The sequence below is a fragment of the Nicotiana tomentosiformis genome, chromosome 12 (assembly GCF_000390325.3).
Source record: "Nicotiana tomentosiformis chromosome 12, ASM39032v3, whole genome shotgun sequence".
In the NCBI taxonomy this organism is placed as follows: domain Eukaryota; kingdom Viridiplantae; phylum Streptophyta; class Magnoliopsida; order Solanales; family Solanaceae; genus Nicotiana; species Nicotiana tomentosiformis.
The window spans coordinates 74531378-74558052 of record NC_090823.1 but is presented as its reverse complement, the minus strand read 5'-3'; the positions used below and the strand labels follow the sequence as shown (position 1 = coordinate 74558052).

At 40.5% G+C, this 26675-nt stretch overlaps 2 protein-coding genes across 2 annotated transcripts; both read right to left on the bottom strand.

The window, feature by feature from the left end:
- Nucleotides 1-5577: 5577 nt before the first annotated feature.
- On the bottom strand, nt 5578-6072 carry LOC138902875 (uncharacterized). The gene has a single exon (XM_070190777.1). It carries the CDS (start codon nt 6070-6072, stop codon nt 5578-5580), a length of 495 nt encoding a protein of 164 aa, XP_070046878.1.
- A 15847-nt stretch (nt 6073-21919) lies between these two features.
- On the bottom strand, nt 21920-26118 carry LOC104102649 (protein Iojap-related, mitochondrial). The gene is made up of 4 exons (XM_009610421.4): nt 25718-26118; nt 23316-23403; nt 22379-22488; nt 21920-22293 (listed from the first exon to the last, which is right to left on the bottom strand). The coding sequence occupies exons 1-4, from the start codon at nt 26024-26026 to the stop codon at nt 22222-22224; spliced, it is 579 nt and encodes a 192-aa protein (XP_009608716.1). The 5' UTR covers nt 26027-26118; the 3' UTR covers nt 21920-22221.
- Nucleotides 26119-26675: the final 557 nt, after the last annotated feature.

The following is a 26675-nucleotide window of genomic DNA, read 5'->3' as shown; positions in this document are numbered from 1 at the left end:
TACCATGGTACACATGGTCGTAGAACCGAAGACTGCAGACAACTAAGGGAGGAGGTGGCCCGTCTATTCAACGAGGGTTACCTTCGAGAATTCTTGAGCGACCGAGCTAAAAACCATTTCAGAGATAGGGATACAAACAGGAAAAACGAGCAGGAAGAACCACAACACGTGATTCACATGATCGTTGGTGGGGTCGATATTCGACAAAAGGCACGTGTTCAAACGCACTAAAGTATCAATCACCATGGAAAAATGAACTCGAGACTATGTGCCAGAAGGCACTTTATCATTCAATGATGAGGAAGCAGAAGGGATCTCACAACCCCACAATGATACTTTGGTAATCTCTATCCTTATGAATAAAATTCAGGTTAAATGTGTTTTAATTATTCCAAGAAGCTCGGCCAATATTATTCGATCGAGGGTCGTGGAGCAGCTCGGCCTACAAGATCAGATCGTACCTGCAGCTCGGATTCTTAATGGCTTCAACATGGCGAGTGAAACAACTACAGGTGAAATCATCCTACCAGTAAATATAGCCAGAACTATTCAAGAAACAAAGTTTCATGTGATCGAGGGCGATATGAGATACAACGCACTGCTCGGAAGACCATGGATTCACAACATGAGGGCAGTCCCCTCAACCCTTCGCTAAATGCTGAAGTTCCCAATACCTCATGGGGTAAAAATAGTGTATGGGAAACAACATGCTGCCAAAGTAATGTTCGCGGTCGACGAAGTAACACCGGTATCGGCACTTTCGTCGACAAAGGGATCGGAGTCCAAAGGAAAACAGGAGGCTAAATAGCAACCGCAACCACCAGCCTCGACTCGGTTAGAGAAGCATGGAATGGATGAGGACGATGACTACTGGATCCCTCGATCCTTCATAATCCCCGAGGATTCTGACGCCACCAAATCGACAGTCAAAGAGCTGGAGCAAGTCATACTGATAGAGCATCTACCTGATCGAAAGGTATACCTGGGTACAGGGTTAACCCCGAACTCAGGGAAAAACTCATTAAATTTCTTATCAATAACATGGATTGGTTTGCTTGATCCCACCTAGATATGACAGGGATCCCGCCGGAGATTACTATACATCGACAGAGCTTGGACCCAAAGTTCCGCCCGGTAAAACAAAAGAGAAGGCCCAGTCCGAGGTAAAACATGCATTCGTCAAGGATGAGGTAACCAAACTTCTCAAACTAGGATCCATCCGGGAAGTAAAATATCTCGAATGGTTAGAAAGCGTAGTCGTAGTCTCTAAAAAGGGAAATAAACTCAGAATGTGCGTAAACTATAAAGATTTAAATAAATCATGTCCTAAAGACTCTTTTCCTCTATCGAATATCGATCGCATGATCTATGCCATGGCCGGCCACGAGATCCTTAGTTTTTTCGATGCCTATTCTAAGTATAATCAAATACAAATGAAACCGGAGGATCAGGAAAAGACTTCGTTCATCACTAAGTACGATACCTATTATTATAATGTAATGCCGTTTGGAATAAAAAATGCTTGTGTCACTTATCAACGCTTAGTAAATCGAATGTTCGAAGAACAAATAGGTAAATCAATGGAGGTTTATATTGATGATATGCTAGTTAAGTCCCTAAGAGCAGAGGACCATTTGACACATTTGCAGGAGACCTTCGATATACTAAGGAAATACAACATAAAGCTCAATCCGGAGAAATATGCATTCGGGGTCGGCTTGGGCAAGTTCCTCGGCTTTATGGTATCAGATCGGGGGATCGAAATCAACCCCGATAAGATCAAGGTAATTGAAGATATCACAGTCGTGGACAATCTTAAGGCCGTACAAAGATTAATATTAAGGCGTATAGCCGCCCTAGGCCGATTCATCTCGAGGTCTTCAGATAGAAGTCACAGGTTCTTCTCACTACTTAGAAAGAAGAACAATTTCGCATGGACCCTGGAATGCCAACAAGCATTGGAAGAATTAAAGAGGTACCTCTCGAACCCGCCACTGCTTCATACTCTGAAAGCAGATGAGCGACTCTACTTGTACTTAGCAGTCTCGGAAATCGCGGTAAGTGGGGTCCTAGTCCGAGAAGAGCAAGGTGCGTAATTTCTTGTTTACTATGTTAGTCGAACTTTAGGTGAGGCCGAAACCCGGTACCCACACTTAAGAAAAACTAGCGCTTTCCCTAATAAGCGCCTCTAGGAAATTAAAACCATATTTTCAGTGTCACTCGATCTGTGTGGTGACTACTTATCCCCTTCGCAATATTTTTCATAAGCCCGAACTTCCGGGCCGACTGGCCAAATGGACCGTCGAGATTAGTGGGTACGATATCGAGTATCAGCCCCTAACGACCATCAAGTCTCAAATCTTAGAGGACTTTATGGACGACTTTACACTAGCCCTCATACCCGAGGTCGAAAAGGAACTATTATTAAAGTCGGGTACATCATCGGAGGTGTGGACCCTCTTCACAGACGGTGCTTCGAATGTGAAGGGGTCCGGGCTAGGCATCGTTTTGAAGCCGCCCATGGGTAATACAATTAGACAAGCTATCAAAACTTCCAAGTTAACTAACAATAAGGCCGAGTATGAGGCTATGATTGCAGGTCTCGGGCTAGCTAAATGTTTGGGAGCAGAGGTTATCGAGGCCAAATTTGACTCCCTGCTTGTGGTAAACCAAGTCAACAGAACCTTCGAGCTTCGAGAAGATCGAATGCATAGGTACTTAGACAAATTGCAGGTGACTCTATATCGGTTTAAAGAATGGACCCTACAGGATGTGCCTCGAGAACAAAATAGTGAGGCCGATGCCCTTGCAAATTTGGGGTCATCAGTCGAAAATGACGAGATTAGCTCAAGGACTGTCGTACAACTTTCAAGGCTAGTAATCGAAGAAGGCCAAGCCGAAATCAACTCCACAAGTTTGACCTGGGATTTGAGGAACAAATATATCGAGTACCTAAAGAACGGGAAGCTTCCATCGGATCCTAAGGAATCGAGGACTCTACGTACGAAGGCCGTACGATTTACATTGGCTGAAGATGGAACACTATATAGTAGTATGTTTGATGGACCATTGGCAATATGTTTGGGACAAGGAGATACAGACTAAGTCCTACGAGAAATCCACGAGGGCACCTGCGGAAATCATTCTGGTGCCGAATCATTGGTTCACAAAGTCATCAGAGCAGGATACTATTGGGTCGATATGGAAAAGGATACAAAAGCGTTTGTTCGAAAGTGTATGCGCCGATGATTCACCAACCCGGAGAGCAACTCCACTCAGTCTTATCCCCATGGCTATTCATGAAATGGGGAATGGATATCGTCGGCCCTCTACCATCGTCCCCAGGTAAAGCTAAATTTATTTTATTTATGACTGACTATTTGTCTAAGTGGGTTGAAGAATAGGCTTTCGAGAAAATTAGAGAGAAAGAAGTCATAGACTTCATCTGGGACCACATTATATGCTGATTCGGGGTGCCTGCCGAGATTGTATGCGACAATGGAAAGCAATTCGTTGGCAGAAAAGTGACAAAGTTTCTCGAAGATCACAAAATAAAAAGGATCCTGTCAACGCCATATCATCCTAGTGGGAACGGACAGGCCGAATCGACAAACAATACCATCATTCAAAATCTAAAGAAAGGATTGAATGATGGTAAGGGAAAATGGAAAGAAATATTGCCCAAAGTCCTTTGGGCGTACCGGACAATGCCAAAATCCAGTACGGGGGCAACACCGTTCTCTTTAGTATATGACGTCGAAGCTCTGATCCTGGTTGAAGTCGGGGAACCCAGCATCAGGTTTTGATATGCAACAGAAGAGTCAAATCACGAGGCTATGAATACAAGCCTCGAATTGCTAGATGAAAAATAGGAAGCCTCCCTCGTTCGAATGGCCGCATAGAAACAGCGGATCGAAAGGTACTACAATCGAAGAGCCAATCTTCGACACTTTAAAATCAGGGACTTGGTTCTGAGGAAGGTCACCCTCAATACTCGAGACACAAATGAAGGAAAACTTGGTCCGAACTGGGAGGGACCGTATCAGGTCCTCGATACCATCGAAAAGGGATCCTACAAACTTGGCACGATGAACGGCGAATAATTACCAAACAATTGGAACATATCACTCCTCAAACGATATTACTGCTAAGGTAAAACCTTCTCCACTTTCGTTTATATTTTATAACAACCATTTGCAGGTGTTCAATCGAAGACATCAAATGATTCTTCAAACACAAAGTCCTTAGGTCTAAAAGCATGTGTTGCACTCTTTTTCCCTTAGACAGATGTTTGTCCCAAATGGGATTTTCCGGCGAGGTTTTTAACGAGGCAACCATTGTTCGTGCTAACTTAGAGTAATTCAACAGTATCCGAGGCTCCTTTACTATCAACCTCGAATACTGGGGGGCATCACCCTCGGATAGTTACAAGGAAAATACTTCGTGTCGATAGGGTCTCGATAGGTAAAATTTGTAAGGGTCAAACGGTCGAATGAAACATGCCCATGTAGATTACTAGAGCCCTAATGGCAAACATGTATGCATGTTAATCTATTGAAAAAAGTATTTTTCCTTGTCAGATATTCCATGCCTTAGAGAAATCTTTACTTTACAATGTCATGCTTGTGATCTATTGTGGAAACTGGATTAAGGGCCGGTCACAACTAAAGTTCGAACAATTGACCCTGTACTCGGAGACTACCATCCAAAAAATCGACATGATAGAATTACTAAAATCTTGAGATCGTAAGACCTTAAAAAGTCAACCTTCGATTTTATAGGCCACGGCCAGCCCACTCGGGGACTGATACTTCGAACAATTTCGAAGTATAACATGGGAACAAGCCTAAAAGGCAAATCCCAAGCTAAAGGCTATGACCAAATTAACACGGGTCGGAGACGTCCGATTTCCGTTATAAAAAAGCCTTTGAATATTTTCATAAACCGGTTAAAAAGGCTACCCTCAGCTAAATTACTAAGGGTCTCGATAATATCGACCCTCGAAACCCTAATGGGTATAAAGTCGTTTGAACTCTTGAACAAATTCTTTATTTCATGGTAAGGCATTACGAAACAAAGGGTCTCTATAATATCGACCCTTGAAAACCCTAATGGGTACAGAATCGTTTGAACTATCGAGCAAATCCCTTATTTCATGCTAAGGTACAACAGATTTTATATGATTAAACAATAAACTTTTCAAGCCGAAAACGGGGAGAAAGCCATTCTTTTTACTATGGTCGTATCAGCCTAATTCAAGAGCCTAAAGGGCCATTTTATTTTTGAGTTCGAGAAATCATCCTCACTCAATTAAAACCTAAGGGTCACCCTACTCCGAGTTCGAGCAAGTACTCACTCGATTAAGACTACACTAGTCCGACTTCGATCAAGTTGCCTAAGCCTCGAACTTTCAAGCAAAATTCTCATAAAGTATGAATGAAACAGAATTTTCACGAGGCAGGAAATAGAATAAAGACAAGTCAAAGAGAAAAAAGACCTTTTATATATACGAAGATATTTACAAGGATCGATCAGAGTCCCGCACAAAAAAATTAAAAATGAAAAAGCCTAAGAATCCTAACTTTCCTCAGGGACAACTTCTTCTTCATCGAGGTCCACCCCATTCTTGGACCCGCTCTTTCTTCCATCATCATCTTCATCATCGGAAGAGGCCGGCGCTCCAGCATCAGCTTCATGCTCTCTAGCCTTTATTATCTTGTCGGTAAGATCGAAACCTCGAGCGTGGATCTCCTCGAGGGATTCCATCCGAGATTGGCATTTGGCGAGTTCAGCAATCAAATATGCTCTAGTTTGAGCGATCTCGGCTATCTTTCTCTCTTGGACTTGAGCAGCTTTAGCATCGGCCCGGTAGACGGCCACAATCGCATCTGCCTCGGCCTTTTCCTTTTCGGCTTCAGATTTAGCCTTTCCAAGTTCAGAAGCCAACCGAGCCTCGAGCTCCTCTATTTTCTTCGCCTGAGCCGAGATCTTCTCCTTCATGCCTCGAAGCTGACTTTCGACCGATGACAATTGGGCTCGAGCAGTCTCTTTTTTTGCAGCAAAGCAGTCCATACCTTCTTTTCACCCCAAGGCCTCCGCCTTCATCATGTTGACCTCCTCGCGGAACTGCTCGATCCTCTCGATCTTCTGCTGCAGATGTGAGATTGAAATGTTATCCACCATTCCTAAATTGAGCCCATGAGCTTTTAAGATTTTTATTACCTGCTCGATCAGGTCGGTCTGATCTTTGTGAGCCATGGCCATCTCGGCTCAGAGGTCCTTGATCTTTTCTTCTTTTTGCCCACCGAGAAGGTTGAGGGCATTCCTCTCCTCAGTAAGCCTTTGAATGTCGGCCTCGTACCGACTCAGCTCAGCTCGAGACCGATAAAATGCTTCCCGATGAATCGCTGAGGCCTACACAGAAAGAAGGAAAGAAGTTAGATAGGAAGAGAAAAATGAACACAAGGGTAATACCAACAAGGGGAGTTAAGGCTTACCCAATTCAGAGCTTGCTGCACTTCGTTGAAAAGGCTCGATGCCTCGCCCGAGTCTTTCCTCGAGACCTCCAAGTCGCTCAAGCCGGTAGCATGTTCGACCCCAGTAAAGTAATCACGGAAGGGGTCCTCCCTTCTGTGGGGTCCTTCGATAGAGGGGGTCTTCAAGTCCCGAGCCTCTTGAATCATCTCCTCAGAAAACGAGGGGAGCAGAGGGGAGCCTCCAATTTCTATTGTCCCAAGTGGACCACTTGGGGCGTTCTCTCCATCTCGAGGGGCCTCGAGACCAGCCCCTACAACTGTCCCACCGTTGGCTCATTATGGTGGGAGGTATCTTTAATCCTCGGTGACTCGGGGACTTCACCCAAGTCTCTTCCCGAGACCCCCTCATCTCGAGATGGAGTCTCTGCAACCTTCACCGATTTAGTGGCCTTTGGGGCCTCGGTGCTCATTCCCACTCGGACCACCAGCCCGAAGTCATCTTCTCTTCCTTCCTTAGATGCCGAACATAAGTATTCGGTCAGAAGGATGATGTTATTATTCGGCTTACGAGCCGCCTTCTTCTTAGGTTTTGGATCCTCGGAGGTTGAGGTCTTTTTTCTCTTTTTGTCCTTCGCTGGTTTTGGTGCCAGGATCGAAGTCTTCTCCTCACCAAATAGGGGCCTCATGACAGCATCTTTGCCAAGGCCTGTATGAAAAGAAATTAAGTAAGGATTGCTTTAACAAAGTCATCAAAGACATGGAAAAGGGGCTTACCATGATTTTTGGCCTCCCATCGTGTTACATCCCGCGTTTTCGTATTAAAGTTTCGTCTTCAGTTAATCGACGTAGACTCGGGGATGAGGTTATCTTGAGGTTATACGCATTCATGCTATTTATAATGAGCGATAAGTAAGTGCCTTGAGAGATAAAGGGTAAACGAATCAAAGAAAATGAGTTTCATTGAAGGTTGTCGATTTGAGATAAAACTACGGTCCGAGATACAATACCCGATATTTATGGACTAATGCCATACAAGGTATCCCACGACCACGATAGTAGGATACATAAAGTGTATTAAAAGTGAGTAGTATTTTAAGTAAGTTGAGATAATTCTTAATTATATAGGTAATTGGTTGATTATTGGTTAATGGGAGATTAATTAGTTAAATAAGTCGTTAGTGGGTAATTAAGACTTTGGAATAAAGCCTAAGAGGCCAAAAATGTGGTACCCCCCCCCCCCCCCCAAATTTAGGTGACTCTTAAAAGTTTTGCAAGATGTCATATTTTGGAAAAATTAAAGTGGCTTAGTCACCACTTGAAGTGGGCCCACCTAAAAGTTAAGAATAACCTTCCTGGTTCAAAATCATTTTCTAATCTTTGCATAGCAGCATTAAATCATTTTCCAGGATCTCCTTGCATAGCAACATTATTGCTAATTTCTTAAAAAGCTTCGGCCCAGATTATCCTTGCATAGCAATGTTATTGCTAATTTCTTAAAAAGCTTCGGCCAAGATTATCTTTGCATAACAACGTTATTGCTTCGGGCATTTTATACGAATTATTCCCTACTTCGATCCGCCGTTACATGTGTTATCGCAATTAACGTGTGTTAGAGGGATTGTCAAGAGAATCGGTTCAGGTATGTTAAGGTTATCCCTTCTTTATTTTTGGCATGATCCATACGATAAAAAGCGAAACGAATAAACACACAATTTTCATAAATGACTCTATTCATAGAAGTATTAGGGGGTGTCTATATTATTGATTCCCCATGTGAATTATTATTATATCTTCTGTTCATAGGTCTCAAAAAAATACGTATTTGATAAAGTTTATCCGATAGGCATATTATTTTTATGACATTCAGAGAAATTTTATTAACATATTTCTTATGGATTTCATGCATTTATACATATACATTGACCCATGACCAGATGGCGTTATATATGCATATAGATATGTATATGGGATATGGAAAAAGGTTACGGTGCTATATACGCACCACCACCTGATCAACTGGTATATGTTGATGATTTTTCCCACAGTGGCCGAGATGATATGTTGGGATGCCCTCAAAGGCTTGATGATATTATGAACACCTATACTCATGCATGGCACGACATTTATATGCACGTGCATGACATTATAAATGTTTCAGGATTTACAAAGTGATTTAGACTTACAGGTGGAATTCCTTATTCCATGTTTCATCTATGTCTGTAGACAGTATGTATAGTTGGATAGTATGTGGCCTTGCCAGCTTCCAGTTTTGGGTATATAGTTATCTATAGCAGCCTTGTCGGCTCGCCCTACGTATTCTGCACGTATATATACATATGTCTTTTGGGCAGATTTCCCTCATGTATGTTATTCTTTTAATTCAGCAGATGTTATTCATGTTTATGTCTGATACACATAATCAGGGGTGTTCGATAGGTAGGACTCGGGTACCCATCGCAGCCCATCGGTTTGGGTCTTGACAAAAGTGGTATTAGAGTGGTTCTGTCCTAGGGTTGTCTACGGGCCGTGTCTAGTAGAGTCTTGTTTATGGGTGTGTTGTGCACCACACTTATAGATAGGAGGCTACAAGATATATTGGATGTTATCCTCTCTTCTTATCTTAGATTGTGCGATATAAGAATTCATGTTCTTAACGATATGTTACGTTTTCAGCGATGCCTCCGAAGACTACAGCCGCCCAGAAGGGAAAGTCCGTGGCTGGTGAGACTACTAGTCGAGCGCCACGAGTTACCAGGGCTCGGGGAGAGTCTCATAGTGAGATTCCATCTTAGACTTCACATACCCTGCCCCCTCCAGAAGAGCTCCGAAGGGCACCAGCTCTATCGCCCGCCCAGCTCCTCAGCCAGATACACCAGGTCAGGAGATGAGAGATGCTATTCAGCTATTAACTCGATTAGTAGCCGCATGGGCTCGATGTCAGGAGGTAGGAATTGGTCATGCAGATAGATTCGTCAGTGCGAGGGTTCGTGATTTCATTAATTTGGACCCTCCGGTATTCACTGGGGCAGATCCAAACGAAGACCCTCAGGTATTTATCGATAGAATGTAGAGGACTTTGAGGGTAATGAAGGCCACTGCGACTGAGTCAGTTGAGCTAGCTTCTTATAGACTCCAAGAGGTTGCAGTTAATTGGTTCGAGTCTTGGGAATTACCAGAGGTGAGAATGCCCCTCCAACAGTATGGTAGGAGTTTACAGAGGCTTTTCTTCGTCATTATCTGCCACCAGAGCTTAGACGGGCCAGAGTTGATAGGTTCTTGACCCTTCGGCAGGGTAACATCACTGTTCGGAAGTACAGTCTTCAGTTTGATTCGTTGGCTAGGTATGCTCCCACTATTCTATCTAAGATAGATGATTGGGTTCACCGGTTCATGATGGGGTTAGAGCCGCACTTTCTTAACGATTGTATGTCAGTCTCACTTCAGGCAGATATGGATATTTCTCGTATTCAGGCATACGCTCAGGGTGTAGAGGAGCATAAGTAGAAGCAGAGGGCCAATCATGAGCATGATAGGACCCAGAATAAGAGAGCTAGGTCTTCGGGTCCTTCTGGTGAGTTTTGAGGTAGTTAGAGACCATAATACCTGAGGTATCCAACCCAGCCATCGGCTAGCGTGCCCCTTCAGTTTGGCAGTAAGAGATTTGATCGTTCCATATATTCAGGGCCTGGTCGGAATTTCAGGGCCTCGGGTTCTCAGTATAAGGGCGAGTCAAGTCAGATGAGGCTGCTCTTGCCACAATGTGCTCAGTGTGGTAAACAGCATGCCGGGCAGTGCCGTATGGGGTTGGGTGTTTGTTATAGTTGTGGTTATCCAGGCCACGTTATGAGGGATTGTCTGACGAGAGGTGATGCAAGCATAGCTCAGCCAGCGGGATCTGTAGCGGGTTCGTCATCATCAGTACGCCCCCCTGGGCAAGGTTCACAATCACAATAGGTCGTGGTAGAGGCAGAGGCGGAGCATCTAGCCTGAGCGATCCTCAGAACCACATTTATGCATTAGCAGGATGACAGGTTCAGGAGTCATCGCCTGATGTTGTTACAGGTATATTATCAGTCTCCTCATATGATGTATATGCACTGATTGACCCAGGTTCCACCTTATCATATATTACTCCGTTGGTTACTAGTAAGTTTGGAATAAAACATGAATTGGTTAAACCTTTTGAGGTATCTACATATGTTGGGGACTCAGTGATAGCTAAGCAAGTATATAGAGGTTGTATAATAGTAGTTCATAGACGATCTACCGTAGCGGACCTAATCGAGTTAGATATGGTAGAATTTGATATTATAATGGGTATGGATTGGTTGGCTTCTTGTCATTCCCACGTTGATTGTAGATCAAAGATGGTCCGATTTCAATTTCCATGGGAGCCTGTTTTGGAGTGGAAAGGTAATACGGCATCACCGAGAGGTAGATTTATTTCCTATCTCAAAGCAAGGAAGATGATCAGAAAGGGCTATATTTATCACTTAGTTCGGGTTCAGGATGTGAAAGTAGAGTCACCAACCATTCAATCTATCCTTGTGGTTAATGAGTTTCCCGATGTTTTTCCCGATGAGCTTCCGGGTCTTCCTCCAGAGCGAGAAATTGAGTTTGCTATTGACCTACTACCAGATACTCAACCAATATCTATTCCTCCCTATAGAATGCCCCCTGCAAAACTGAAAGAGTTGAAGGAACAACTAAAGGACTTTCTTGAAAAAGGCTTTATCAGACCTAGTATATCACCGTGGGGAGCACCTGTGTTATTTGTGAGGAAGAAAGATGGTTCCTTACGGATGTGCATTGATTATAGACAGTTGAATAAGGTGACAATCAAGAATAAGTACCCGCTCCCGAGGATTGATGATTTATTTGATCAGTTGCAAGGTGCCAAGTGTTTCTCAAAAATAGACTTGAGGTCTAGGTACCATCAGGTAAGGTTTAAGGAGATGGATATTCCGAAAACAGCATTCAGGACCAGATACAGGCACTTTGAGCTTCGTGTCATGTCATTCGGTTTGACTAATGCCCCAGCAGTATTCATGGATTTGATGAACTGTATCTTCAGACCCTTTCTAGATATGTTCGTAATCGTATTTATTGATGATATATTGGTGTATTCTCGTTCAGAGACTGAGCATGCAGATCATTTGCGTACTGTGCTCAGAGTTCTACAAAAAGGGAAGTTGTATGCAAAATTCTTTAAATGTGAATTCTGGTTGAACTTTGTAGCTTTCCTTGGGCATATCATTTCGGGTGAAGGTATCCGGGTTGATACACAAAAGATTGAGGTAGTAAAGGCGTGGCCTAGACCCACAACACCGACGGAGGTTCGTAGCTTTCTCGGTTTGGCAGGTTATTATAGAGATTTGTATAGGGATTTTCTTCCCTTTCAGCACCTTTGACAAAGTTGACTCAGAAGGGAGCAAAGTTTCAATGGACTGATTCTTGCGAACGGAGTTTTCAGGCATTGAAGTACAGATTAACTTCAGCACCGGTTTTAACACTCCCAGAAGGGACCGATGGTTATGTTATTTATCTATTGTGATGCTTTGGGCATTGGATTGGGTTGTGTACTAATGTAGCATGGTAAGGTTGTAGCTTATGCTTTTAGACAACTAAGAAAGCACGAGAAAAATTACCCGACCCACGATTTAGAATTAGCCGCAGTGATTCATGCACTAAAAATGCGGAGGCACTACTTGTATGGCATTCATGTTGATATCTATATGGATCATAAGAGCCTCCAGTATATCTTCAAGCAAAAAGAATTGAATTTATGCCAAAGGAGATAGTTGGAGCTACTTAAAGATTATGACGTTGATATTTTATACCATCCGGGGAAGGCGAATGTGGTAGCCGACGCCCTCAGCCGTAGATCTATGGGTAGCCTATCATATTTATAGCCAGAAAAGAGGGGAATAGCCCATGAGATTCATCAGCTGGCTAGTCTTGGAGTTCGGTTACTGGACTCAGGTGATATTGTGATTACTATTCAGGATACGACAACATCCTCTTTAGTAACTGAAGTGAAGGAACGCCAGTACGAGGATCCTGTGTTAGTTCATTATAAGGACAAAACCCCTCAGAAGGAGAAGACACCGTTTAAGATTATAGAAGATAGGGTCCTCAGATATCGAGGATGATTATGTGTCCCTAATGTTGCAGGGCTACGTCGGCAGGTTATGGGAGAAACTCATTATTCTCGTTATTCTATCCATCCAGGAGAAACAAAGATGTATCATGATATCAGGGAAGTATATTGGTGGGACGAAATGAAAAAGGATATAGCGGAGTTTGTTGCTCAGTGCCCTAACTGTCAGCAGGTTAAGATTGAGCATCAAAAACCCGTTGGATTATTGCAGGCTATGGAGATTCCGACTTGGAAATGAGAAGTAATCAATATGGATTTCATCGTAGGCTTACCTCGTACCCAGTGTAAGTTCGATTCTATATGGGTTATTGTTGATAGGCTTACCAAATCAACCCATTTTCTGCCCGTTAGGACTACATATTCCGCAGAGGATTATGCAAGGCTTTATATTAAGGAGATAGTATGACTGCATGGTGTCCCTGTATCTATTATCTCGGATAGAGGAGCTCAACTTACAGCTAAATTTTGGAGGTCCTTCCAAAAAGGATTAGGGACTCAGGTAAGTCTTAGTACAACATTTCATCCCCAGACAGACGGACAGGCTGAGCGTACTATTCAGACGCTTGAGGATATGTTACGGGCTTGTGTGATAGATTTCAGGGGTAGCTGGGATGATTATCTGCTGCTTATTGAGTTCGCATATAATAATAGCTACCATTCTAGTATTCAGATGGCTCCATACGAAGCTCTTTACGGACGAAAGAGTAGGTCACCTATAGGGTGGTTCGATGTTAGAGAAAACTACGTTAGTAGTACCAGAATTGGTACAACATGCAATCGAGAAAATTAAGCTTATACAGGAAAGGCTATTAGCAACTCAAAGCCGTCAGAAGTCTTATGCGGATAATCGACGGCGAGACTTGGAGTTTCAGGTTGACGATTGGGTATTCCTAAAGGTATCACCGATGAAAGGTGTTATGAGGTTCGGTAAGAAAGGAAAACTTAGGTCTCTGTACATTGGACCATATAGGATCATACGCAAGGTAGGTCAGGTAGTATATGAGTTAGACTTGCCTTCGGACTTGGAGTCTGTACATCCAGTCTTTCATGTGTCTATGCTCCGTAAATGTATCAGAGATCCTTCTAGAATCGTGTCAGTTAATGACGTTCAGGTTGCAGAACAACTATCATATGAAGAAACTCCCATTGTTATATTAGACATACAGGTTCGGAGATTGAGAACTAAAGACGTAGCTTCCTGAAAATACTTTGGAGAAACAACAATGTGGAAGAAATGACTTGGGAGGCCGAGGAAGACATGAAGTCTAGATATCCCCACTTATTTCCTCCTGCATAGAAGGGCCCGACTAAGACATCACAACCTTAAGGTACGTGTATGGATTCTTGTGTTAGTTATTGTCATTTGTCGTGTGAGGCCATTGTCGTTATTGATGATTGTGGTCCTATGTGGCGTTGAATTATTGAGTTTCTACAGGAAGAGTTAGTAGTAGTATTGTTACAAAGGCGACTCTGCCAAAGTTTATATAGATCTCGGCGAGTTAAACATTCGAGGACGAATGTTTCTAAGGGGGGAAGGATGTTACATCTCGCATTTTTGTACGTTAAAGTTTCGTCTTCAGTTAATCGACGTAGACTCGGGGATGAGATTATCTTGAGGTTATACGCATTCATGCTATTTATAACGAGCGATAAGTAAGTGCCGTGAGGGATAAAGGGTAAACGAATCAAAGAAAATGAGTTTCGTTGAAGGTTGTCGATTTGGGATAAAAAAAGGTCCGAGCTACAATACCTGGCATTTATGGACTAATGTCATACAAGGTACCCCACGACCACGTTAGTAGGATACGTAAAGTGTATTAAAAGTGAGTAGAATTTTAAGTAAGTTGAGATAATTCTTAATTATATGGGTAGTTGGTTGATTATTAGTTAATGAGAGATTAATTTATTAAATAAGTCATTAGCGGGTAATTAAGACTTTGGGATAAAGCCTAAGAGGCCAAAAACGTGGAACCCCCCCCCCCAACGTGGCAATTAAGATGACTCTTAAAAGTCTTGCAAGATGTCATATTTTGGAAAAATTAAAGTGGCTTAGTCACCACTTGAAGTGGGCCCACCTAAAAGTTAAGAATAACCTTCCTGGTTCAAAACTATTTTCTAATCTTTGCATAGCAACATTAAATCATTTTCCAGGATCTCCTTGCATAGCAACGTTATTACTAATTTCTTAAAAAGCTTCAGCCAAGATTATCCTTGCATAGCAACGTTATTGCTAATTTCTTAAAAGGCTTCGGCCAAGATTATATTTGCATAGCAACATTGTTGCTTCGGGCATTTCATACGAATTATTTTCTACTTCGATCCGCCATTACATGTGTTGTCGCAATTAACGTGTGTTAGAGGGATTGTCAAAAGAATCGGTTCAGGTATGTTAAGGCTATCCTTTCTTTCTTTTTGGCATGATCCATACGTTACAAACGAAACGAGTAAATGCACAATTTTTATAAATGACTCTATTCATAAAAGTATTAGGGGTGTCTATATTATTAAATCCCCATGTGAATTATTATTATATCTTCTGTTCATGGGTCTCAGAAAAATACGAATGTGTAAATTTTCCGACATGCATATTATTTTTATGACATTTCGAGAAATCTTATTAACGTATTTCTTATGCATTTCATGCATTTATACATGTACATTGACCCATGACCAGATGACATTATATACGTGTATAGATATGTATATGGGATATGGGAAAAGGTTACAACGTTATATACTCACCACCACCTGATCAGCTGGTATATGTTGATGATTTTGCCCGCAGTGGCTGAGATGATATGATGGGATACCCTCAGAGGCTTGATGATGTTATGAACACCTATACCCATGCATGACACGACATTTATACGCACATGCATGACATTATAAATGTTTCAGGATTTACAAAGTGATTTAGACTTACATGAGGAATTCCTTATTCCATGTTTTATCTATGTCTATTATGTACTGATTTTTATGCCTTACATACTCAGTACATTATTCGTACTGACGCCCTATTTTCCGGGGCCTACGTTTCATGCCCGCAGGTGCAGGTAGACAAGCTGACAGTCCCCCTTATTAGGATCCTTGATCAGCGAGAGTTGGCGTGCTCCATTTGATCCGGAGCTGCTTTTGATTTTGGTATGATATGCTTGTATACATATATGGGTATGACGTGGCCCAGTCCCGTCCTTGTACAATTGTATATTCTATTAGAAGTCTGTAGACAGTATGTATAGTTGGATAGTATGTGGCCTTGCCGGCTTCCAGTTTTGGGTATATAGTTGTCTATAACAGCCTTGTCGGCTCGCCCTACGTATTCTGCACGTATATGTACATATGTCTTTTGGGTAGATTTCCCTCATGTATTTTATTCTCGTAATTCAGCAGATGTTATTCATGTTTATGTCTGATACGCATGCTCAGGGGTGTTTGATAGGTAGGACTCGGGCACCCCTCGTGGCCTATCGGTTTGGGTCATGACACATCGGCCCTTTGATAAATCGCGCCATGAGTGCTCGGCGTACGTAAAGGTCGAGGCCAGGTCCCGAACCCAACTCTCGAGGTTAGGAATTGTATCGGGCATCCAAGCGACCGCTACATCATGGAAAAGGATATCGATGAGAAGAAGCAAAGGAGAAAAACAATAAATAGGAGCTAACAGCAGGATTATACTTACCCTTCATATTCCAAAACTCGGGAAATGGCATCTTCTCGGTCGAGATTAGGTCGGAAGTTCTCACTCGAACGAACCGGCCCATCCAGCCCCGGTCCTTGTCATCATCTATGCTCGAGAACAACACCTTAGTAGACCGACACTGAAGTTTTATTAACTTGCCTCGATAGAGGCGAGGGCTGTACAACCTGATGAGGTGGTCGAGGGTGAAAGGCATCCCCTTAACATTGCTCACGAAAAATCGGAGCAGAATTACAATCCGCCAAAAGGAGGGATGGATTTGACCTAGGGTTATTTGATACTTGCGGCAGAAATCGACGATAGTGGGATCAAGGGGGCCCAGCATGAAAGGGTAGGTGTAAACACTCAGAAACCCTTCCATGTGGGTAGTGATGTCTTCCTCGGGGGCCGGAATCACCATCTCTTTGCCTTCCCAGTTGCAGTCTTTCTTTACCTGCTTAAGGAAGCTCTCAATTATCGAGCAAATATACCTCGATATTGGCTCGCATCGACCAGGGACCGACGAAGTTCTGTCGATTTTAAAGTTGGAAGTGAGGACGCACCCCCCGGGGAATACACTCCTCAGAGCGCGGCTCCACCGGTGGTTTGTCGCCGGCCGGACGCGATGAAGAAGCATTTTCCTTTTGTGGAATAGTTTTTGACGTTTTTGCCATTTAGATTTAAAGTTAAAAATAGATGGAGATAATAGGACTTGGCATTTGAGAAAGGAATAACAGCAAAACCTGAAGATTTGTAAAAGGGAAGAACTTAAGAAATGTAAAAGCTTTGGAGATTAGAAGGAAGTGAAAGTAAAGTTTGAATCAATGAGGAAGGGGTCCATTTATTGGATTCACGGCGATGGTTCAAAGGCACTAGTGGCCGACCACCAACTAACACTCATTAATAACTTGGGGAACTGTACCGACGGGACGTTTCGGTCACTTCCGTCTCTTACGTCACGACGGTGACGTCATGGCAGGTCGAGGTAAAAATCGAAGGCTCAATTCGTTTCTTGTCATTACACTCCAAAAAATGAGGGGACCATCTGTATACAGTTAAAACCGAGCCTGTCCAATTTAGCTTTGACCGGGACCAGGAAGCTGCATCAAGGGTCGGCCCCGTAGTGGATCAGACCAAAGTATGAGGACAAGGTACCGAGTTCAGGATTCGAGGTACCTGTCGAGATCGGGGCCGGCAGCGATCGAGACCGAATGAGACAAGTATCGAGCAAGATCAAAGATAACATAATAACGAAAATGCGAAATATCCGTGACTGGTCGAGGATCATGGCGAAAATCTCGGAGCAGATCAAATTAGAAATGGTTAATTAGCTAATCATGGGATTTCCTTATGTAATTGGAGTTATACCATAAGTAGAATTCCTCTACTATATAAAGGGGAGTATTAACCATTTGTAAGACACATTGTTCTCGCATAAAAAAGCCAATATAACGCTCTCTTTTTAGCTTATACTCTCTTGTTCATCAGCTTGCTTTATTTTTAATTATTTTGGTATCAATTAGTTCGAGGGCACCCTAGCTCGAGGCCTGAGTTCCATTCTAGCACCGGTTTGCTTTACTATATAGTTTATTTCTGTTATTAATCTTCATATTTATCAATTGGTATTAAGTAAAATCACGTGTACTTAGAACCTCATTATAAGTTTAATTGTTATCCAATTTTAAGGTTAAACAATTATGAAACCTTATACTAGCTTTTGCAAGGGATTATGCTGAGTATAAAAAAATGTTGGATGATTTCTCTTTGATAATAGAGCTACTCGTGCTGATGGAAGATATTCCTCCATTTTAATTTATGTGTCTTACTTTCCTTTTTAATCTGTTTCAAAAAGAATATTTATGACATATTTAAGACCACTTGAAGGACATTTTGGAACATTTAGTTAATTGTCTGCACCTTGTGCTCAGTTCTTTTGCTGGTGATGTCACTGACACTTTATGTCAAAGTATGGGAGCCTTCCGTTATAACTCTTTTTCAGTCGTTTGCACTGAAATACCTTTGCAAATTCAGTCGGGAAGGAGTCATTGAGAGCAAGAGGAAATTTTCACGTACTCATTTAAAGTTTATCTGATAAACAACAACTGCTCTACATCAGCAAGCCAAGTCATGCTTATCCCATTTCAACCAAAGATAAATTTATCCATGCAAAGGTCCACCGTCATACTTCAGGATTGCTTTGCTTTTCCATCAGTCAAATTAGTAGAAGAGATATATTTAGACATATCAAGTGTTATTACTCTGAAGAAAGATCTTTGTGGTAATATTTTGAGTTTTCTGTCACTTTGAGACTACAAAGATCCCTTAGGATATATAAAGATTAGTGTTAGCTTGAGATTTGAGTTCGAGAAGAACACTATCAAGAAGATTCCCCTTGTCCTATTCTTGTTCTTGAAACTCTGATTTTGACAATTTACTTTGTAAATATCATATGTCTTAGAATTGAAGTCTCTTGACATGTTTGGGAGCTTCGTAATTGTGGCTCAAGCCCCAAGGAATCGATTTAGTGGAGAAAAAAAATTTACGACGTTCAATCTCAACATGTGGCCCCTCTCTCTTTCCCCCTCTCCCCCTCCCCCTTCAAAAACTAAAAAAAGATGGAAACACCCAAATAAATATGGAACAAAATAAGAGAAACACTTAGGGTGTGTTTGGTATGAAAAATTTTAATTTTCCCATGTTTGGTGGGTTTAAATATTTTAAAAAATATTTTTTCCATGAACTCATTCTCCTTCAGTTGCGAAAAATAAATTCTCTACCAAAAGGAGATAAAACCTTTTCCAACCTTCCCTACCCTATACCTCCCACCCACCCCTACCCACACCCACACCCATCCACCCCTAACCCTTCCACCAGACCTCACCACCATCCTTTACCCCTGCCACTCCCTACCCTCACCACTGTCACCCCGACCCCTAGACCCTGACCTACCACTCTCCCATGCTCTTACCCATTTCGTATCACATAGTATTTGCCTAAATTATATATTTTTTAAAAAATATTTTTTTTTTTACTATTTAACCAAACACCAGAAAATAAGTAAGAAAATTACTTATTTTCCAAGAAACACTTCATACCAAACGCATTCTATCCTTAGTATGTAGTTAGATTGAGAATGATGTATTTTAAGCGTGAAAATACTCAAGTGTCGACCCAAAATTCCAACACTGCAGCCATGATGGCACCTAAGATTGCTTGCTAGGCAAGCTAACTCTTAATAATAAGAAATAATGAGCTAGTCTAACATGTAACATCATAATAAGACATAATGAAAGTTAAACTTAGTTACATATGATAATAAGTCTAACCATAAGCCTTTTACATAACCTCCTAAGATTTAGTGTCACGGAGTACATGAGCCACTAGAATACTACATATAAGGTCTGGACAAGAATGCAATAATGTTTGATACAAAAAAATGGTGGATAAGTGATAGGAATGAAACTCCAGGGTCTGCGAACGCCAAGCAGCACTACCTGAAGCCTCCTTAAAAAGGTCCGAGCAATCACCTTTGAACGCCGCTCGGATTAACATCGGAATCTGCACAAAAAGTGTAGAAGTGTAGTATGAGTACAACCGATCTCATGAACTCAATAAGTATCGGGCCTAACCTCGACGAGGTAGTAACGAGGCTATGACAAGACACTCACTGTAAACATGTACGAGCAATAAGCATAACAACAATAACAAGATAGAGAAACGGGAAACTACATAATGAATGCTATAAGAGAATAAATGATAGAGGGCCCCAAAATAACAACACATCACAACTTCAAAATATAACACGGTAGGGGAGCATAGTAACCAAGAACAAGTACAAGACATCCTTTATGTTGCGGTGCGTAGCCCGATCCAAATATGAATACCAATAAGTGTTCATACGGTTGTAGTGCGCAACCCAATCCCAATATCAATAACAATATTATTGCGGTGCGCAACCCGATCCTAATATTAATAACAATACCATTGTGGTGCGCAACCCGATCCCAATACCAATTTATTTAAAAATTCCCAATAATAATCAAATACAGAGAATCTTCATAACATAACATAAAAGAGAACTAATAATGCATAATTCACCAAGGAAATACGAGCACAAACAGAGAAGATCTAACAATCCAATGTTCATGAACTGTCCTCACAACATATGTCAATAAAGGCTTCAACAAGTCGTAAACACGAGAATAATCTAAAAATCATACAATCTAATATAACAAAGTTGAGTAAAACAAGAAACAAGTAAGGCAATAAGACATAAGATAGGTAAAAATATATATATAATAACATGCAGGAACATGTAACAAGTAAAGACGTACGATAAATAAAGGCATTTAATAAGTTAGAACATATAGCAATACAGACATTGAACAAGTGAAGGCACATATATCAAGTAATAACATGTATCAAGTAAGATCACATAATAAGTAAAAATACGAAATCAGTAAAGACATGTTATAGTTAAAGACATGCAATAAAGTGGTACACCCAACATGCTTGAATCCATGACGACGTATATACACTCATCACCTTGTATATACGTCGTCCCCACACATCGATCACGTAGCAAATAGACCAATCACATCCTAATTCTCTCAAATCAAGGTTAACCACAATATTTACCTCTTTCCTGAACAAGCCTCCAAACACGACTTTCCATTTAGAACAAGCCTCCAAATACGACTTTCCCTTTAGAACAAGCCTCTAAATCATCTAAATCTAGTCAGATGTTACTCAAAGAAGTCAAAACAAACTTTAGAAACTACCCTCGTATGGAAAAGGTTCGATCTTTAATATATTTTAAAAAGTCAACAAAAAGTAAACTCGGGCCCACATGGTCGAAATACATAAGATCAAATTCCAATTACACATTCCACCCCAAGTTCAAATATGTAATTTGTTTTGATATTCGACCTTAATTTGAGGTCTAAATTTTAATTTTACAATATCCCTAATTTCTATCCAAAAGTCCAAAACCCCAATTTCTATTCTATGAAATCTTAGATTTGATAGTGAAAATTCATGAAAAGGTAATGAAAATTGAACAAAAATAAGTTAAAGTTACTAATCTATGAAGTTAGGAAGAATTTTCCCTCCAAAATCGCCTATTGTGGAGTTGGTCTCAAAAATAGAGTAAAAATAGTACCGGTATAATTTATATATGCTAAATAGTGAAATAGTAATCCCAAGAAAAAGCAGTAAAATTAATAATATCGGAATTTTTAATACAATATACCAAACAATTAATAAAAAATAATACCAATATATTTAATACCATCATAATTCCAATACAACTAATCACAACATAAATAATCCCGACATATTAACTTGTATTTAAACAAAACGACCAGGTAACACTTCACAGTACTTTGTCCATCTTGGAATTATTCCTATTTAACATAGCATTTTGTGCTCTGGCGTCTTTGATTTGCCAGTTGAGGAGTTTTTTACCAGGTGTCTAATAAATGGAATACTAACAGTTCAAACATTTTCTGCAATGTCATATTATTAGGCTTATAGCAGGTTACATGTCTTATCTGCAAATGATTTATAGCAGGTTAATAGTATTATATTAAGCCAAAAAAAAAGAACTTTAGAAAAATAGTTTGAAGATTGAACATTGCTATGGACCTTAGTTCCGCTTGTACCAAGCCAATGTTTTCATCAACAAGAAAACATCACGACCTGACAGGCAGTAACATACAATGAAAATGTACACCTCAAAGGTTACACAGGTACCATTATAAAAGTCATACTCCGAACTCGCAATGGAAATCTACTAATAACATCTCCAACTTAATCCTCCGCTATTCCTGAAAGAAGCTACTTCCATAGTAAGGCTGCATCTGCCAGCCAACATGAAGGATCTGATTTTCCATGCTGTAACTTGTAGCTCAGGCACTTGTTGATGGGCGTTTTTTTGAGTTATTCTTGGGGCGAACCTTCAAAAATGCCTTGTCCAAATCCTAACATAATGTAAATTTCCGATAAGGATATTTGAAATGACGTGTTATTCAGCCCAACAATCGTAAAGGAACTAAAAATAATTACCTGACCCTGGACAAGACCATGGTCCTGGTTTGATGCATCTGTGCTCCAAAGCCTCTCTAAGTTGTAGTATGCTCTCACTTTCTCATCAAGTGCATGGATTACTAATTTGCCTATTGCAGTTAAATAAAATCAACAACTGATAGTAGAATACTAAAGAGTTCAGCAGAATCTGAGAACTAACAAGTTTCGTAATTGACGACTAGTAAAATCACTTCCTGCACTCACTCATATTGATCTATGCAATTCATCACTATCAGATTACAGAAGGTAGCACTCTCAATTGGCCGAAAATAGTATTTTCGGCAAACTTGGTACATGTACATCAGACAAAATATAAGCACAAGTCAGTATCAACCTGACTTATATAATGGAAATCATAATCCAGCCACGGAGCACCTTACTGCTGAGTAACAGCATGAGAGATGGTAGAAAATGATTGTAGATTACAGTTCATCGTCCATATAGCACCAAAATTAATGTTAGAGGATACCCTTATTAAACTAGATCAACAAACCATGGAAATCAATTCTTTTACTAATACAAATATCACAACTGTCATAATGGCAGCGATTAGAAGCTAATGAAGTGTCATAAAGCATGAAAAATTGATAGAATTTAAAAGTTATATGATCAAATCAAGAACTCTTATAAGCGCAGAACCCTTGATGGACCACACCAATTGAAGCAACTTGGGAAACTACTTTTCCCTCTGACAAAGAACACTTACAAGCATGTATTTATGTTGCAAAAGCTCTTCAAAAAGTTCTACAGATAGATCTTTCTTGTAAAAAGTGAACCATCTTCAGAATTTACCTGAATGAATCCTCGGAAATAAATAACCACGTAATGCACAATGCTTTATCACATTTTATGAATCCAGATCCACAAAATTCTTTAAATTACCTAGATAGTGTTTCAAAAATGAAGAATTTAATACCAGAGTCGATTACAATCCACTTCCCCCCTTCTTGCCCTTCCACACTGGGTAACAACATTCTCTTTGATCCTTTCTGCTTTTGTTTAACCTGTTCATCAAACAAAATAAGTGAAGTTATAGAAAAGGAAGATGATTCTTCAAGTAAAATCGTTAAAATATTTATTCACAGTAGTTCAACACTAAACATGCATTGATGTTCATTTCACAGTTTATCTCCTAATAAACCGTTCTTACAAGTTCTCCTAACCTTGAACGATAAAGATGCACAGAACTTATTTCCAGATTCATTTTTCTTTGGATAAGATAACACATCAAAGCTATATGAGATGCTTGGCAAAAAGGCATGTATAGAAAGTTTCTAGGAGTCAACTAGTGTTGTCAAAGGCGTGCTTAAGCCTTGAAGCGATGTGCAAAACATGTTGAGCGCTTCGCCTCGCCTAGCGGGCACTTCAATGTCGTCATCAAGGTTCTAAGGCATACTTTTCCTTGTCAATAAGCACAATGCTGAAGAGGCGACAACGGACACTAAACAATTGATATTTCACTTTATCATTTTTTTTTAAAAATTTCTGTCCATATATTTGTTATTCGTGCTTATATTATTGGTGTTGGACTACACATCCATATTAGTATTTTTTCTCTATTTGTGTCTTTCTTTATTAAAGCCCACGCTTTATTTGCGGTTAAAGCCCCAACAGACCGTAGAGCTTTTTTGCGCTTTTCGCCGTTGATAACACTGGAGTCAACACAAGTAGATCTTCCTTTTGTGATAAGTAACAAGTTTCAAGGAGTCAACCACAGGTAGATACTCCTTTTCTAGTAAGTAACAAGTTTCAAGGAGTCAACCACAGGTAGATACTCCTAATGTATATTCTTTCAAGAGCCCATAGTTGACAATTCATTTTACCAAAAATCCTATGTCTGGTCTAGTGAATCTGATATGTTGACTGTTATTTGCTTTTCATTCCTGTACTGTCACGAGATCCCACCGCTTTCTTGGTAGATTGCAAGCTCAATACTAAGATCGCAGCTAAAATTAATCACAGGCACTATATTCTTTTCTTTGGGAATACATTGATACCTAGGCTTCAATACCCATTATCAGTCACCTAACAGGTTCCTCAACTGACCTAACAAGGACACCAGAAAGTTCATCTTCCTTCATCTTTATCTGTCGCACATCCTTCCGCTCAATAAAACAGTATATATTACAGTGAGACAATTCCAGGTTCCACCAGCGGAATTGTAGCCTCTCCATCCGAAGGTTACCAGGATTGCATCTCTCTTTTTCAGTTGTGCTGTTGCATGCATTTTCCCAGTCCACAATCTGGAATAGACATTAATATTTCCCCTTTTCTAGTCTCTGTTTTCTCTTTTACAGACAAACTCCTCCCCTGAAATATGCAGTAAATTGCTATAATATGGTGAATCGTGTGAAGGTAATGTCCTTTAAGATGGAAGTGAACGAAGTAAAGGTCCTATCTTTTTTTTTTCTCTCAGACGCAGAGGCGTGTGCTAGCATTCAGCCTTGCCTGCAGGCACTGAGATGAGACATGCAATGCAGCAGAATGAACAATAGAGCTATGTCAGGAACTTCAGCTTTGCTAGCCTTTTCCTTTGCAGTGGCTATACCTCCTCTCACCCAAGCCTTTCACAAGCTTCAAAATGAAAACCAATAATTGAACAGACACCCCTTACCCAAGATAAAATTTTAAAATGACAAGAATATCTGTTTTCTGATAGGGCATGACAGTTTAATGCATTTTCAGTTTTCCATTTCCTTTGACAGACAACAGTAGGTAAAGTTAGACGAATAAAATAACAAACACTCAACAGATTTCTCCTCAAAATACCCAAACAAAATAAGAACAGGGAACTTTCTATTTCTGGGAACAAAACTGGGATATTTGTGTAAGTAACACCGGTCCCCCCCCCCCCCCCCCCCCAAAAAAAAAAAAAAAAAAAAAAACCAAACAACCCCAAGTGCCAGGTATGCTACTTTATAAGCCATAAAAGTTATCATCCTCTCAATAGCAAGGTGTTGCCTAGCGGTCTATGTGGCTGTAATGGACCATGAAAGACCAGGATACCCATAAAAGTACAAAAACTAGGTGATTTTTTTCCATCTGTCTAAACCTTGATAGACTATGCTAGTGAAAGCTGAGATACCTAGTGGATTATCCAGTGCGCGCAAGTTAGCCAGCCACCAAATTTATCTATACACACACACACACACACACACAGAGAGAGAGAGAGAGAGAGAGAGAGAGAGAGAGAGAGAGAGAGAGAGAGAGAGAGAGAGACTAATCGCTGAATAAATGAAAAAGAAACTGAAACAGATCTCCACATTTCTAGTAGCTAAATTCACATTATTAATAGCAAGCAAAGGAAAACGAACCTGCCTTGTAAATTAGGGCTTGAGCAATGTTCCGAACGTGCCAAGCCGATCGACCAGTAGCAACAACCATGAAATCCGCAAAATCAACGTGTTTAGGTATAGGAATAACTTTGACGTTATCAGCTTTAACGTCTTTAAGGATTGTCTCCACTTCTTCCAGTTTCAGTAACTCTCCGCCGCGGATTTCTTCAACGTCGCCGTCATTGACGGCGGCGGACGATAGAGAGCGATTGAGCATTGAAAACCCTAGCTTCCATTGTTGCTGTGTTGCAGGGGAAGAAGAGAAGCTTCGAGATCTTACAACCGACCACATGGGATTACTGCTCTGCCGCACCGTGAAATGAATACAGCTAAACCCAAAACCCTTTATGAGAAGGAAATTTTCTATTCTTTTGAATTTGAGTTGGAGAATTTGGCTGTATTATTTTTATCTAAATAAATTTTGAATGATTAGATTCTACATTATTGATTAACCTCATTCTAATTTATCTAAAATATCAATTTGTTTATCTGATATTCACTTGTCACTTAGTTAGCTACAACAGTTAGTGCTTAACCATAGTTAGCTTTCATTTATTTTGTAGTACATGATAATTTACTATAATAATTAATTAATATACTTAATATCTAGCTATCTATTCTACTATGCACCTAACGATAATGTCTAGTAAATAGGAGAAAGAAAAAAAAAACCATTGCCATGAATCAGAAAACTTGAAGTGGCACAAATTCTCCTTCTTTCTTAATATTCTAACTATGGTTATTCTAGTGCTAGTAAAATTTATTGATTAAATTTTTTTTTTCAAGTTAATGGCTTTCGCATACTTGTTTTTTAGTATAACTATTGTATAAGAAGAAGACAAGATTTTGCATTTTTGCCTAAGTATTTGACAAAGAAACGGGATTAGAACTTAGAGAAAGGGTGAAGGAGAGGATGAGAATTGAGAACTATGAATCTTTAC

Coding starts and splice junctions, on each gene's coding strand:
- LOC138902875 (XM_070190777.1), bottom strand. CDS start 6,072: ATGGACTGCTTTGCTGCAAAAAAAGAGACTGCTCGAGCCCAATTGTCA.
- LOC104102649 (XM_009610421.4), bottom strand. CDS start 26,026: ATGTGGTCGGTTGTAAGATCTCGAAGCTTCTCTTCTTCCCCTGCAACA. Junction 23,404..25,717: donor CTCAAGCCCTAATTTACAAG/GCAGGTTCGTTT, acceptor TTTGATGAACAG/GTTAAACAAAAGCAGAAAGG. Junction 22,489..23,315: donor GTGGATTGTAATCGACTCTG/GTATTAAATTCT, acceptor TAACTGCAATAG/GCAAATTAGTAATCCATGCA.